The sequence below is a fragment of the Pagrus pagrus genome, assembly GCF_965226575.1.
Source record: "Pagrus pagrus genome assembly, chromosome: 3".
NCBI lineage: Eukaryota > Metazoa > Chordata > Actinopteri > Spariformes > Sparidae > Pagrus > Pagrus pagrus.
Window position 1 is genome coordinate 2,283,444 of NC_140187.1, and position 16,771 is coordinate 2,300,214.

General features: G+C 44.4%; 1 protein-coding gene across 5 annotated transcripts in view; it reads left to right on the plus strand.

The window, feature by feature from the left end:
* Positions 1-16,771, plus strand: part of LOC311255343 (dedicator of cytokinesis protein 3-like) — a 190,590-nt gene that overhangs the window by 74,892 nt on the left and 98,927 nt on the right. For all 5 annotated transcript variants that reach the window (XM_084349745.1, XM_084349746.1, XM_084349747.1 and 2 more), the window contains exon 4: positions 15,679-15,734. In XM_084349745.1, coding sequence (XP_084205871.1) covers positions 15,679-15,734 — 56 coding nt within the window. The remainder of the gene's footprint in view (positions 1-15,678; positions 15,735-16,771) is intronic.

The window sequence follows — 16,771 nt, forward strand, 5'->3', positions numbered from 1 at the left end:
AGAAGACAAGAGCATCATCAGCTGAAGCCCCGTTGTGATGGAAATGCAGATCCTCGCCGCGCCGTGCTGACGTGTCGAGAAGCAGTTTTGTTTTCTGTCGGACCTACAGCGGTTTTTTAGAGCACATAGCACGCAGGTGTGAGGGATGATGTCTCTCAGTCTACCCCTCAGAAAATACAACTTTATTTGAGTCTATAAAATGCAATCAGCGCTCCCTGCTGCATTTGGAAACCTCATATTGAAATCTTCAGTGTATCCACCAGGTCGATGCTTTCACACAAATTGCCTCCCGTTCTTCCTGTGTAGGATACTGAGCAGGTAATCTCTCTGGGAAATGAGCCCCTCAGCCAGTCCAGGTCTATACATTTTAATGACCACAGGTTGTAGTTATTATTATATACAGTACAGTATGTGTCCTATATAACAGGTTCAGGAGCAGGCGGTGGAAAATGGATTAGAAGAACTCAATTTCATGCAGCTCATGAATTTATAAGCATCTTTTTACATGAATAAATTGAGTCTGATTAGGTCTAAAGAGTAGATTTAGAAAAGAAGTTGTGCTGTTCAGGAGCAAAGACAAAGCAGGAAGTCATCAGCGCTGCAGTATCATGTTGAATGCAGTGTGATCAGGTAAGTCTGATAGCATTAAATGGGAGCAGCCTCCTCACTGTGTGCAGAAACAGCTTTATATCCATCCCTCTCTTATTTTAGCACCGTGTCTGGATCACGAGCTGAAAACCCTTCTGGGTCTGTAGTCTTTAAAAAAAAGACCCTCTTTGGTGTTTTGTCCCGCTCGGTCTCACCGTCCTCGACACACCAGCCTCCTATTCAGCTCCATCCTTCCCTGTATGTCCGTAAGAGGCTTTACTATATCTAGACAGCAGTGTTTCCTCCAGCTGCTCCCTGCTGGGTGTTCTGTGCTGCACATAAGAGACGTACTAACATAAGAGACATCATCTGCTCTGCTGATTTTCTGTTTGTTTTTCTTTTGTCTGTAAGCTAATGAGGAAATGACTTCTCACTGGATTTATTACCTCGGTAAACAGTTTCCAGATGAGTTTATGGTCACGATCGTTAGTTTAAAGTCTTTTTCACTACAGCTCGACGTTCATTTGATAAACGATGGTCCCATGTAGGCGTCGGATCAGGATACTGCACCACAGCTCCACCCTCCTGTTCAAATGTCGTCTCTTTTGACTCTAAAAAACCAAGGTGGCGACGACCATGAGGCCAAACTGCTCTTCTCTCATACAGTCTATGTATAAATGTACAACATTGTTACCATGAGATAAAAGAAGATTGTTTCCATGTAGCCCTCCTCTGTGGCAGAGCAGACCAGATGTACTGTAGCATTTAGTCACAGTGTAGTAGAGCCGCTTATCTTCTATATATAGAAACTTGAGTTGTATCATAGTTTAATGCACATATTTAATTTTATATTTTATATAATTAGATACACTTAAAATATATGAAGACCTTTAATGCAGCTGTATGATATTATGCAGTTGGTACTATATACTGTACACATGCATAATGTATGCAGCACTTTAAAACATTTCTCAGACAGCATTTAAGTTGCTGCATTTTAAAAGGGAGATGTATCACAGTCGGTAGAAGCTGTTCTAGGTGGACAGAAAGGGTTAAGGTTGACTCGACTGTGAAGAAACAGCCTCTCTTGCAAGTGAAAATCAGATCTTGCTGAGAGCTTCCAAGGCTGCACCTCCAGAGAAAACCTTGACTTATAGTGGACTCGCATAACAGCTCGGCTGTGGGCGGCACACTGCCATTCATTTCTGTAGGTTACAGCAAGGGCAATGGGATGCAGCACAGCAGGGATAATAAGAAAGAGAAAGTTGGTGCTCAGGTTTCCTCATGCAAATATCAGGAATCTTGAGAGCACTGCGGTAAAGAGCTCAGCACATCAAGCACTCACCCCACCTGCATACGTACAGCAGCTGAGGCACTGAAGAGCAGACGGAGCCGGATCGACACGTCAGGATATAAAACATCGTCTTTAAATCTCTGTTCATATTCAACTTCAACTGTAAAGTCTTATCATAACACTGCTTCAGAGCAGCGGGAGGGAACGAAGCTACAGGGTGAAACTCAGAGAGGTGCTGTTCAGGAGCACCTGCCTCATGTTGGATATGAGACACCTGTTGCAAACCTCAAACATGCACTGTTGTTAGTTATTATTGGAGTTTAAAAGATCGATCGATCCTGATGTGAATGATTCAATATCAATTAATAAAATCCCAAAACGGGGTTCCACGTGTCCTGGAAAACCTGGAAAATCGACCAGTTGAGCAGTTCTGATGTGTTTTGTCGTGGCAAATTACACCAAAAGCAAAATGTCCTGGAAAATCTTGTGATTCCTGGAACATTATTTAAACTCCCCAAAACTACACAATACAGTACTGTATGTTAGTAGTAGTACAGTGTATAGTATTATAAAAACGTAGATTTTTCTTAAAAGGAAACCAGCGAGTTGTCTTATGTTGTCTTTTGTATATTCACTGATGAAAGCAAAACTTCCAGCCACTCCTGGTGACGGGTGACGATCAGGCAGCCATAAATTATACACTAAAACTCACAAGAGAAAAAAGGCATTTGGGTTGTGAATTAATTAACTGAGGAACATATTAGTGAATCACGCTCTCTCTCTGTCCTACCAGCTAGATCTTCACTGAAAAAGTCCTGGAAAAAGATCTCTAGAAAAGAGTGGGAGTGTAAAAACGATCTGTCGTTCTGCCTTTCCCCGGCGATAAACCGTCCAGAATCGCACGATCCAAATGTGATTCAATTTATGGATTGGCGAGTACATCGCAGGAGCTGCAGGGCGGTAAATGTCCGTCCCAAAACAGTCGTGTAAACTGAGTCTCTACAGCGTTTGGTGTCATTTACAGATGTGCTCCATCTGTCCACTGCTGTCACACACACAGGAGCTTAATGGTGCATTCAGAGGCACCCTGTAAACAACCACATTATGCAGCAAAGCATGTGGGCGCCTAGAGGGGCTTCATGGTGCATTCAAGTGCACCTCATAAAGTCAGGAATCTGTAATTGAATGGCCACAAAGGGTCTTTGATGAAAAACATCCTGTTATTTCTTTCTTGTTCTTTCTCGACAGCATTTTTAATAATTAGATGCTAATAAAGAAGATATTCACACATCCAAATAACTGAAATGCAGATGTGTTGGAAAGAGAAGCTGCTGCTGGCTGCTCTCGCTCTGCAGCACAGTTTATTCCTCAAGAGGAAGGTTAGATGCTAAAATCATAAGGATGTCCCGTTCATCTCTACAGTGGTAAATTTTAATTCAAACCTTCACGTTAACATTATTACTCTTCATAATGCACCACGTTATGTCAGAATTGAATAGTTTTGAGCAGTCAGTGTTCATACTGAGCCAGTACTGTGTGAGTGTGTGAGTGTAGAAGAGAGACAGAGATGTGTGCAAACAGCCGACTTATAATTATTCCTGATGGCATGCCACAGGATGCTTTCAGATCCTTGCATGCATTGTTGTGCTGTGTGAGTGTGGATGTGTGCCGCCTCCTCCTCTGCCTCTCTCTCCCAGCAGCGAGGCATCAGCCCAATCCTGTTAGTTCCACTCTAATCACCTGGTTCCTCTACAATAGGCTCGCTGGTCGAAACGAATCGCTATGTCTCCCCGAGGAAATGCCTTCCTGCTCCGACTCGTCTCTAATCCAGCGGCACTATAGACAACTTCACACTTTGAGGTTCATCAGTATTCAGATTACTCGGACCATCAGGGCCACAGAGAGGGCAGCTCGCAGTCAGGGAGCAGTGTTTCTGAACGCTGCGGTCACAGCGGTGTGAACCGTGACCGAGTTACAGGAATCAGTCCAGTGCAGCACAAACCACGGCTTCATAAGTGACCACAGAGATGAGTAAACACATCTGACTGACACACGTCACGTAGACAGGATTCATGGTTTGCATTAGCTCATATAGGTTTATTTAAGTGACCTGCTTCGACAAGAGGAGCCTCCATCAGAGGGTTTGGACTTTAAAAGCAAAGGCTGATTCTACGACTGAGCCATCCAGAGCATCCTGATCACCTGCATGTAGCTGCAACGATTAGTCGATTAATCAAAAGAAATTCAACTATGATAAGTGATTGATCGTTTAAGTAATTTCTCAAGGATGAATGTCAAACATTTTTTAGCCAAAAATATATGAGTGAATGAAGAGTCTCTGGGTTTTGGACTGTTAGTTGATCAAAAGAAACTATTTGAAGTCGTCACTTTGGGATCTAGAACCTGACCCGTCCTCTGTTTTGGGGGCAAGTGCAGATATTAAGAACTCAAATCTATCGATATTTTGGCAGACCTATGAACATTTTTTGCAATAATCACTAAACTTTATCGTCTAAAATGACATCGTAGTGCACCGACACTGTAAACTTACAGGGAAATGAATAATTCTAAACTATACCAAGCATCTTTTTCTGCAGTTCATCCAAAAATATAAAGTCAGCTGAAGTCTCGTAGTCCACAAAACATTTCTGGAGCTTCACAGTAAAACAGAGTTGCAGCATTCTGCTAAACACCTGAAGCAGCTGGAGACTTGATTTAAAACTGAAGAAAATACAAAAAAATGGCTGTAATCCAAGTCTGCAGAAGCCCCGAGATCTGATTTGAAAAGATGTTGTATACACTGTTCTTCACTGTAGCTGCTGAGCTAAAAATATCAGTGCACGCCCCGTCTGAAGAGGTTGCAGGAGCTCGAGGAAGCTCAATTTTGGATATTTGGGCGAACTGTTCCTTTTGAACTGAGTTATATTTCAGTGTCACTGGGGTTGTGATGCTCAGTGAGTCAGTGTGCAGGACTCATTGTCGTGAACAGGAAAGCTGAGCTGACGCTGCTGTCGTGAAGAGTCGTCGTTGTTTTAAAGTGAAAACTCTTGACTGACGTTTCTCATCAGCTCGACTCTGAACTGCTAAAGTTCAGCTAACGAAGGTCTTCAGAGACGCCGGGTGTCCCCGACCCTGACCTTTAGATCTACTGCACTCTGCAGAGAAGAAGAGCAGCTGCAGGGCTGCTGTGTGTGTGTGTGTGTGTGTGTGTGTGTGTGTGTGTGTGTGTGTGTGTGCGTGTGTGTTTGCGTGTGTTACTGCCTCTCTGGTGTCCCTGATCACCTCCTACAGTAGGACAGCGAAGGACGGTGTGTGTGTGTGTGTGTGTGTGTGTGTGTGTGTGTGTGTGTGTGTGTGTGTGTGTGTGTGTGTGTGTGTGTGTGTGTGTGTGTGTGTGTGTGTGTGTGTGTGTGTGTGTGTGTGTGTGTGTGTGTGTGCGTGCGTGCGTGCGTGCGTGCGTGCGCGTGTGTGTTTGCGTGTGTTACTGCCTCTCTGGTGTCCCTGATCACCTCCTACAGTAGGACAGCGAAGGACGATGTGTGTGTGTGTGTGTGTGTGAGGTGACTGCTGATCTACTCTGCCAAAGTGAACACACACCTGTCTGCCAAGCGTTATGAGCCAGGTGTACACACACACACACACACACACACACACACACACACAGGAAGCAGTGCCTCTAGTCTTACAGTCCCAGTGACACCACGCCTGAATGCCATCTATGTGTTTGTGCCCGACCGCCCGTCCACTCACTTTTCCAGCAGATATTCGACCAATCAGAACGTCGGAAACAAAGAACACACACGCATACATGTAGACACACTCACACACACACTCACACACACACACACACACACACACACACACACACACACACACACACACTATTAGTGGAGCCTTTGGGACTGTGCTTGCTGTGCATTAGTCACGGTCATCAGTCCATTCAGACATGGATCAGCACAGTGTGGCTGCTCTCGTGTTGTGTCCTCTGCTGCCCGGACATCATCATCAGCTGGACACACTGTCCTGATGATGTAACACAAACTACAGGCCGTCACATGAGGCTCCGTACAAAAGATTCAGGTGTTATTTTTAGCCTTTATATTACTGAACAGGGATCGACTGCTACGAGTTGTTTTTAGGGCAGATTTTGGTTATTAGTCATCGAGGAGGCCGAGGAGCTGAGACACAGAATAACAGTGTAACCAATCAGATTGTTGTGGGCGGGACATCGAGTGAGACGGCAGAGCGCTGACTACAGCCGGAGAGACGACTGCATCATGAAACGCACGTTGTGTATTTGACCTCACGTCTGAGTGAATGAAAAGTGATAATCAGCCTTGTGAGACCGTTTGAGTGGTTTTACTGGAGTTTTCTGCAGAACAACCTTCAGGAGCAGTAGACCTTCTGGTGCTTTATTATAAAGATGCTCAATGGCTCATGTCCTGTTGGATGAATAGATAATGATCTGGCCATTCATGCAGACCTGTTTTATAGGTTTTTACCATTACACTTACTAAATGTGTTGTTTTCAGGTATTTAATCGAATGTTCCCAGTTTTCAGTCGCAGTTTGTTTTGTTGGAGACGATAAAATAACTGTTAGGTTTAGGAAAGGGTTATGGATTGGAACAAATGAATAAATCAGCGTTCACTTTTGGTTTCACACAGAACAGGATGATCACCGAAAATAAAAATCATCTCCGATTGACGTTACATGTGTTGAGACAGCCAGTGTGAGCTGACCAGAACGGCCATCAGGCACACAACACTCGCCAAAGTAGCACATTTTTATATTTACAAAATTGAATATGGACTTCGATAACTGACCAGGCTGATAATCTGTTTGTAATGTCCCTAATGTAATCAGGGATAAACATTAAAAAAATACACAACTTTAAAACTGTTTCAAACATGAAAAATATCTTCTTACTTCCAGTTAGTACGGTAATAAAACCAGTTACAGAGAGCAAGCTCGCGAGTCAACATGAGTCATGACAAATGTCGACTTGGACTGATCGAAAAGGTTCATGAGTTTGTTCAGACTGAGGCTGAATGAGTCACCGTGTAACTGATCTGATGTTTTCATCAGAGAGGTGGAAACTGTCCGGCTACCAGTGTGATTTATAGTTTATTACACTGGAGTTAGAGAAAAGACAAGACGGGACATTCAGGTAAGAGTTCAATTATAAATGAACAGAATAAACCAATAAACGTATCAATAAAGCCGATATTCACCTGAAGGATGACGAGTGAGACAGTGAAACAGCGTCTGACCAGGCTCAAACTGACCTCAGTGTGTTGAAAAGCAGCAGCAGAGCTGCAGGTAGAGAAGTGATGCTGTTATTTATTGCTACACAGAGCGTGTGTGTCTTTTGGACGTTGCTGTCGGTTCGTATAACTATGAAGTTAAACTAGATGTGAACAGTCTTCCAAAAATATCAGCCAGCAGCAGCAATATGAAATTCAGCAGGTCGAGCTGCAACAGAATAAAAACATCCTAACAGGAGGAGAGACTGAAGACGAGCAGATCACAGCGAGCTAACGTTCCTCATGTCATCGCAGCTGAAACGTCTCCATCTCAGACCGTCAGAAAGATGCTCATTGTCAAAGAATCAAACAAAAACAAAAGGAGGAAGTTGTACAGTGCTGCAGTCGTGATGTAATCACTGTTATTTTATCATCCAGAACCACTGTGTGAAATTATAGCGGACCCATTATGATGCTGCACGGAGCTGCGTGTGGGAATTACACAAGCCTTTCTCCGGCTCGCAGCGAGAACAATGAGCAGAGCAGAATACAACAAAAGAGCTCTGAACAGAGCAGCACAAAGGAGGACAGACGGGAGGGTTAGAAGATAAACTCCTCGAGGAGAGTGGAAGGACGAACCAGGGGAGGAAATAAAGGTAGAAGAAGAGCGAAGCACAGCTGCACTACAGTGTACGACAGATTATCACAAGCTCATCAGCAGGTTGGATAGGAATAAAACTAAAGAGTGTAATTAGTGCCGGCAGTAAAAATGAAGCAGGAGAGGAGGAAGAAACGATGTGCTGAAGGTAGAGAGGAGGCTCCCAGCGAGAGACCTCTGACCTTCATGATTGATCCCAAAACCAGGAGAGAACAAAGAGTCACATTCAGCATGTAGAAACATTTCCTCAGGAGCTCTCAACACACCAACCAAAGTGATGCGCTGAGATGTTTCCCACCCACTGGTGTCAGAGGTCATGTTGAGACCAGAGTGTTAAATGTTGAAACCAACACATTAACTAATATTTTGAGCCACGACTTCTGAACTTCTGCAGTGTTTGATTGCTGTGTGTGCTCCTGGCGTTGATGTAAGCTCACGCAGTAAGTGCTTTAAACTCAACACGATGGTATTTAAAGTGTTTTTTAATATGATACGGCCTCCGTGACTAAGTGATCACTGCCCACTGTCTTTATAAGTAGGGATCAGATGAGGACTCGCTCTCTTCATGCTGCACTGTAACTTTCACAGACGATGTCCTGGACTGAACTACAGCTCACTTCTACTTCTCACTTTCAAGGCTGCATGCTAACATTGAATGTTTGTAGAGCCCCATGTGTCCTGAAACCCGGTTCTACCTGTCTGATGTAAGGTTGGACATTGACACTGCGGCTAATCTGGAAGATTTGAGCTCAGTGAATCCATCTTGTCACAGTAAAGTCTGACCCTGGCCTGAAACTGAAACCATCTTATCGAAGGACAGATAATCGTGTGGAGATCTGATGTTTGACAGACGATGCTTTTCAAAATGTCATTGGGCAAAATAAGAAAACTGCTTAGTCACCATAAGATAATTCAAAACTGAGCGTTTCTTTATGTTGTAACAACAACAGTTTGTTTTGGTTGAAATTTCTGTTCCTCTCTCGTCACAACGCTGCTCATACTCCGGCACAGAAACCACTTGATTAGTGTTAGAAAACATCAGTTTGGATTAAAATACCTGCTTTGGTCGCCCCCATCACAGATGGAGATGGTCCGACTCCCTGTGGAAAAATGTTTGCGACAAAAACGTCTCACAATCAGGTGTCCTTAAAGATGTCCAGTGGTGTGAGTTGAACTGCGGTCAGCTGTGTCTCAGCCCCCACCCCCTCCACCTCCTCATGTTAAAGTCGGCTAATAACCGTATAATGTGCACATGATATGCCACATGTGGTACACATGTCGACCTTGGACGTATCCTTGGTTTGCAGAAATGCTAACTGCTAACGTTATGTCCTGAAGACTGGACTGTTCTTATGAATACTCCCACCCAAGACTACTGAGCCTGGATGTCAGCCTTTGGTGCCATCTTACGTAACTCTAACGAGAGGAGTGGTGACTGTTTCCCACAAACTTGACCACAAAGTCCAGTGAATGACGCACCAGCCTCCCTGACTCCGACTTCTCTTTCTCTTTATACGACTGCACAGGTGACACTCTGCAGGGCCGCTGACCAGGCTGCTGTGTTTGACACGGTGCGGAGAACAGGCTGCTGTGTTTTATTAAAAAAGAGACACACACACACACACACACACACACACACACTGGTACAATAATGAACAGAGCTGAACTGTCTGACTCATCTTAATGTCAAGCTCATATAATAGAACAGTGTTACTGTGATAATGGAGACATCAGATGTAGACCAGGTAGCATCACACACACACACACACACACACACACACACACACACACACTCAGAGCATCCTGTTCCTGTCTCTGCCTGGTTAAATGTGACAACGCCTGGTTGTTAACAGGTCAGTGCATTCAGGGCACCTCAGGCTCCTCTGTGATGCTACCTCGCTGTGTGTGTGTGTGTGTGTGTGTGTGTGTGTGTGTGTGTGTGCGTGTGTGCGTGTGTGCGTGTGTGTGTGTGTGTGTGTGTGTGTGGGGCAGCAGGTCATCAGAGTCGTGGTGTTCCTCATTTAGCTGATGGTGTTGAAGCACCAGTTCACTTAAAAAGGTCATCTTGTTACAGAGAAAAAGAAAGAAGAGTCGGAGAGACGGAGACGAGAAGAGATAAAAATAAACGAATGCACAGACAGACGAGGAGAGAGAGAGAGAGAGAGAGACAGAAGCGTATTAAAGGAAATGGAGGAACAAGGATGAGCGAACGAGAGACGAGCGAGGAGGCAGCAAATGAGGAGCGAGGCTGCAGTAAAAATGTCATCCACCCACAAATAATGGAGTCTCCCTGTGGACCGGTCCGCTCACAGTGCCGATGCCACCTTGTTCTGACCTGTGATTAAAGGCCTTTCCACGAGCCCAACAATGTGACACACCTGAGCTCTGGTCTCAACAGGCAGTCAAAGAAAAAGACGGATACAGAGAGAGACTTGATACGAGGAACATGGGGCTTTTTCAACTGCAATTTTGGGCACGCCGAGTCAAACCGCACTGTGCTGACTTGACGTTTAACGGTGCCAAGTCGATCCAAGTCACGTTCAAGACGGACCTTCACAAAAAAGGGCCAAAGTGCACTCGGAGGCGGGCTAGGGTAACATCCTGCGACCGCGGCAGACACATTTAAACACCCGTTCTCCTCCTCAACAGAAGCGTGCGTTGTGATTTTGATCCATGTCTGTGCAGGAAACCAGAGAGAAAGACGTTTTTATTTTAAATGTGTTCAGCTCTCAGTTCATGTTTAGCTTCGGACCAGACCATGTGAGCGGAGTGGAGAGGTGAGAGTTTCTGGAGCTGTTGGTACCCCCGGCTCAAAGCTGCTCATTATCGCTCAATGCTCGCTCAAAAAATTTAAAAAAATGTTTTAGCTGAAACTGTAGCCTGCAATCTAAATTAACTGAGCAACCAACACCTCATTTTCCAAAGCAGATATGAGTTATTTCATCGTCGGGCATGCTTTGGATTCATGGCGTGAGCGGTACCGGAGTGAAATCATAGCAGGATGGAGCAGGAGATGAGGCGACGCTCCAACTTTTTAAAAAAAGACACTGTGCTCCGTCCAACTTCCTTCCGCTCACCCACACTCACATGCTCTGCTGCCGACTGACTCTGTTCACTTCCTCTCCTGATATCTGCTTTATTTAGCTGTTTCATCACGTTCGCTTTCAGCTGCTTCAGGAGTCGTGTGATGAAAACCCAGCATTTCCTGGGTTTGCTGCTTTGTGATAAAAGCTTTCATATGATTGAATGTTGGCAGAGTTTTACGGAGAAGAACTTAAAGAAACTTAAATGTGTTTATAACCAGATACGCGGAGCTACTGTAGCAGAGTTGTTCTGATAACACTGCAGGCAGGACGAGTATTTACAGCCGCTCCGTTGACCACAACTCATAGCAGCGCTGCTGAAATGTATATTAGCTAGACCGAGTCGAGCCGAGCCAGCACGGGTCTGGAAAAGCTCCAAGAGAGTTGTACAGTAGGAAATCAGAAACATTAAATCATAGATGGAGAGGAAGCCTGAAGAGAGACATAGCACACCCGACTCACTTCTTCTCCTGACGGATGTTTACCGTTGATCAGACTCATCACAGACGATTGTTTGTTCCCTACAATCGTCCAGACGACAAATCCCATCACATATCATAATGGTTTATTATCCAGCTAAACAGCCTGAGCACCACTGATGGGCTCTATTGTCCACACGTGTGATTGTGTGTAAATGTGCATCTGTTCATCTAAACAATAATGGCTTGAATTCCAATGTATGCACTAATACACTGCATCATGCAGTGTCCAAGATTTCCAGGGCTTTGTGAAAAATAACACGGATCTGACACGTTTAATTTCATGGATTGTTACTTACAGTAAACACAACGTATTCATCAGCCGTGGTTAGCTGCCTCCAGCTCGCTGATCATTGAAATGAGGGACGTCAGACTCCTGCGAGGCCTCATTATAAAGTTCACATCAGCATGACTGAGGGGATTTTGTTTGAGCACAAGAAAACAAGGACAGTCGAACTCTGCTGACGCCAAAGTAACCAGAAACTGTACGACGTGTTTCGACCCTGAGGAGAAACGTCTCAGGCAGTGAATATCAGTGTGGAGGAAGATGTGCTTCGTATACACAGTTTTGTATTAACACGTGTGCAGTACTGCGTATGTGTCGTCTTAGATTCAACAGAACACAAGCGAACAGTTGAAAGATGTGAAGTTCGGATCAGAGATCGTCCTCAGCTGCTCCTCCATCTTCAGATTCACTCCAGCTGAGGTTGATCACGGCCGAGAGTCCAGACGAGTCCATCATGTTTAACTGAGGCTTTCAGTCCCGTCTCCAAAGTTTAATGTGGGTGTTGCTTTTCACTGCTGCTGTAAATTATTCAACATCCCACCAACTCCAACATTCAGTCCGTCTTAATGGAGAGTCTGACTCCTCTAACCTTCAGTCTAAATCAGTCTGGACTCTCCTCCTCCCGCCTGTCTCCGTCTCTTCTGCTGAAGAAAAGCAACTAACTTTGAGATAGTTTGTTCGCGGTTCCTCAGATCTAGCAGTATACAGTATTACACTCTTTGGTTTTTATTGAATATATCACCAGGATGAATCTCTGCAGTATGTTTCTGCAAACCACAGCTATGTTTCAACTTCATGTTTCTTTTGGTTATTGTAGCTGTATTTATGCTCTGGTTATGTTCAGGCACAGAACACTTGTTTAAAGTTAGGAGACGATCATGTTTTGACTTAAAATATCTGTTTTTGTCGCCACAAACAGCTGGAAAATGACTCAGGGTCTCTTTAAAATTGTCCAGTGGTGTCACGTTTACAAATGATGAAAGACAAAAAACTCTTTAAATCTTCTGCAACAGGTTATATGACTTATTACTTTTAATATTTGTATTCTTTAAACCAGGCTTGTCACATTTGAACCTGGTGTCTTTTTCAAAAAGCTTCATTAAGAGATGCAGCACCATTTTCTTGGGGAAAAAATATTTAATGTGCAGTCACATTTATTCTCACCAGGGTAAAACAAATTTTAAAAAAGCACCATAAGACATTTTCAAACTAATAAAACACTTTAAACAAGCGGTTCTTGACCCGGCTGTGATGCTTCAGGCCTTTACACAGTCACACGATGACGGCAGACAGGTAATTGAGCGAGCTCCCTGGAGGCGGGCCCGCCACCTCTGAACCGCTCCTGTCGTACGCATGGCTAACCAGAGTTACTCTGTTTCTCCTCAGCACCATTGTTCTCATTTCCTGCTGTCTTTACAGACGCTCTCCCTCCCCGACGCCCTCTTTGTCTCCTCCAAAAATACATTCACACTTAAATAACAGAGGACGGTGCTCCGCTGTGTTTTATCATGCGATGTTTGACCCTAAAAGGTCTCCTGACAGGCGCAGCAGAGAACATCTCTGTCGACAGCACAAGCAGCTAAAAACGCTGCCTAAAAGACGGCAGGGTTATTATGCACGAAGGCACAGTGGGACTCTCTTTCCTGACGGCCGGAGGCTGTGCTTTCAGAGCACAGAGAGGACACACACACACACACACACACACACACACACACACACACACATCCAACCCTAAAACACACTCCCTCCTCACTGGATCATGTTGTAGAGTATGAATTTGTGAAGTTGTCTCTGTGGACGTCTGCACCGGCTCCACTTACAGTTTATATCTAACACAAGGTACCGGATTACTTCTCCATTAGAGGAAGTAAAGATGGAGTAGGAGGAGCTGGAGTGAATAGCTTCACGTCAGATAGAGATATCCAGCAGAGCTCGACGTGACACTTACTTTTACACTGAATCAGTGAAGGCAGCGTCACTCCGGGGGCCTCACATGCTGCAGAGGCACTGATTGTCTTGTCAGAGACCTGCGGTGAACACAGCGGCTCACATCTGTCGTTCTGCGACATTAAAGAGAAAATAAACTAAATTGAAAGTAGCTGAACAAGTTCTGTGTGAAACTTACATGTAACGTCGTCACGATACTGGAAATTCTCACTTGAATACAAAATGTTAAAACATATGAATATTCCATACTGCTTTCATACCGAGATCAGATTTGACACAATCATTGTAGATGTTTATTAAAAGAGAAATGGAACCAGAGGTGTTAAAAGTCCACACTGGTAAAAGTAGAAGTACTGATTCAGCTTCTTTACTCCAGTAAAAGTAATCGAGTACAGGCTCTGACATGTACTCAGAGTATCAGAGTAAAAAGTCTCCCTCTGAAGGACATTTGTGGTCAAAGCTAACTGAAGCTCACGTCATATTAATATAACTCAAAGACTATTAAAGTTAAAGGTAGAGTCAGTAGGATTTGTCCTAGTCCGCCTTTGGTTTCAGACATTATACATTTTCAGAAAGTGACAAAAAAACTAAAATAACATTTACATGTAGCTCTGCTGTTTCTGCTCTGTGAAGCGCTGCAGTCATGTTAAAAGCCGTGAAGCGAGCTGCCTGGCATGCGAGCACCTTCCATTAAAACCTTCACCTGACATGAATTATTGATCGATGCACATCTGAGACACAGAGCATGTTGTGTAGAGCTGTGCAGGTCGGGTCGTGGTCACTCTACATGTTCTCAGCTTGTTCTGTCTGTTTGTGTCACAGGTCTGGGCGCAGTGGAGGGTGCTTTACATTGAATACAATCTGTGTAGAATAAGTTTTAACAAACCTTTTTGTCAGGGGACGACGAGGTCATTCGGTCGCTTTGTCCTCCACCTTCAAATGTTGCCACAGACAAAGAGGCTGGATCCTGATGGTCCTGCTGCTGAGTCCTTCAGCACAGCAGACTGTAAAGTTACTGATGAAATAAGAGTCCATCCATCCATTTTCTGCCAGTTATCCATGTTGTGCTAAAGTCAGGAGATTCAGAGAGGAATGATTGTTCGCAGCAGCTACAGTATGTTGTGTGTTATTAGATTCAGAGCTGTGAACATGATCGGATTAATCGGGTTTGCTGTTTACATGCAACAACAGTTTTAATCAGAAGAGCTGTGTGAGCGGCGCAGAGTGATGTTACGTCATGCATTCCTCCTCCTGGTCAGATATCTTATCTCTTGTGGCGCGTGTTCGATCGGCTTCCTGTCCCGAAGAAGGAAATCTGCCATCGTTTGTATTAAGTTCACCGGTTATATCGTTTACATGGGACAGTTTTATTTCGACTGGTTTGTAAAAAGATTTAAACGACTCCTCTGCAACTGATTGAGATGTTAAGATGGAGCTTTTTTATTCTGTTTGGACTTTTAGACAGATTATAATCAGAATCTAACCACAGCTACGGTTCCTGATATAAAATACATTCTGGGAACAGAACAGAATAAATAATAATATATATAATCTGTCCTTATTGTCCAGTAGGATGGAAAACCAAAACAGAAGAAACAACATTAAAAGTACTTCATAACCCAAACACGTAGACGAGGTCACACAGTTCAACACCTGAGGCCGAGTCTCCTCCGTCACTCTGCAGCCGAGAGGGTCGACGGCTCTCGTGATGGTGATGAAGGACGGGAGCTCTCTGCCAGGATGCTTCTCACTTTCCTCCTCTTCCTCTGTTAAGGAGTTGACTCGAGGACTTTTGGTGTTTGCCGACTAGTTTTCTCGCCAGCGACCGGTCCTGAAAAAATAATTGTGACAGTTTCTTTCTTTTTAAGTGTTTGAACGAGGCGCAGTGTTTCCATGACAACGCTGGTTGTGAGTCAGTGACCTGACAGCAGGACTTCCTGGAGATGTCAGAGCTAAAAGGCGTACAGTGCAAACACGATGTGAACATGTTGCGTTTGTGTGAATTAACAGTAAAGCTGAGACACTCGGTCGTCTCGGTGGACGGTGTCGTTGTTTTAATTGTCTGGCTCAGCTGTTGTTTCTGTCTCCGTCTCTTCAGGGAGTTTTCCCAGCCGGCTACATTCATCTGAAGAAAGCCATCGTCACCAACCGAGGGTGAGTTCAACTTCTCTTTCACTTCCTTTCCTGTCCTTCCTGTCTATAACTCAGACTTTAGCACCTCACTTGTTTTAAATCACGATGGTGAGCAGCCACACGTTTGTCTTTTGACAGAGAAAGAGAAGGCCTGACACTGTATATCTTAACTATTAAATATGACAAAGAAGGAGTCGATCAGAGCTGAAACGTCTCCTTTAATCTAGAGATTGATGTGTGCTGTGACCTGTCTCTGTCTGATGGTTTGTGGGCTGCCGTCCTTGAATGTGAGCTCTCCTCTTCAGTGTGTTGACGTCACTTCCTGCTCCAACACAAAGTGTTACGTACAGTAGACCTCATTCATCCAGAATCACACTCAGTATATCCAGAAGTAAGTCCTGATTGTCAGAAAATGTGAAAACCGACATCTCATTGATTCACGTGTTCTGGCTGTGTCTAAACATTGAGAAGTTCTGGACTGAGCCTCTCACAGCGCTGCTCTGTGTTGCTGAGGAGGACGGGATGGTGACAGCCAGGTGTGAGTTCCTGCCTCTCCTCTGGCAGGACAGGTAGTCTTACTCAGGTGACCTACACACACCGGATGGCTTTGGGAGCTTAACTTTGATCTAAAATTAGAGAAAATTTGACAATTCTTGCATATTTCCGAAGGTGTGACGCACTGACAGAGCCACAGCCGGGTGGTGTTCGTGTCTCTCTTACTGTCACAAACTGCCGGTCCAGTCCAGCCACCAGTCCGCTGGGTTGTGAGACCATTTTACTCTGTTGAAGAATTTTTATTCACGATAACCCTCAAGGACCCAGAACACCCTAAGAAACTTATTTAGTTTTCTCTGCTGTGTGCCACACATGATTGGACTCAGGACAGCCTGAAGTTTCTGTCCGGCTCATTAAAGTCCCAGTTTTACATTATTTTGTCTTTGAGTTCAACAGAATAAAAAAAAGGCCTGGTCTGATCTTTTTTTTCTTTTCACTGTGAGCTCGAGCAGAACCTCAGAGAGTGAAGTCTGTTTTATTATGAACTTGGTTGTTTAAGACTT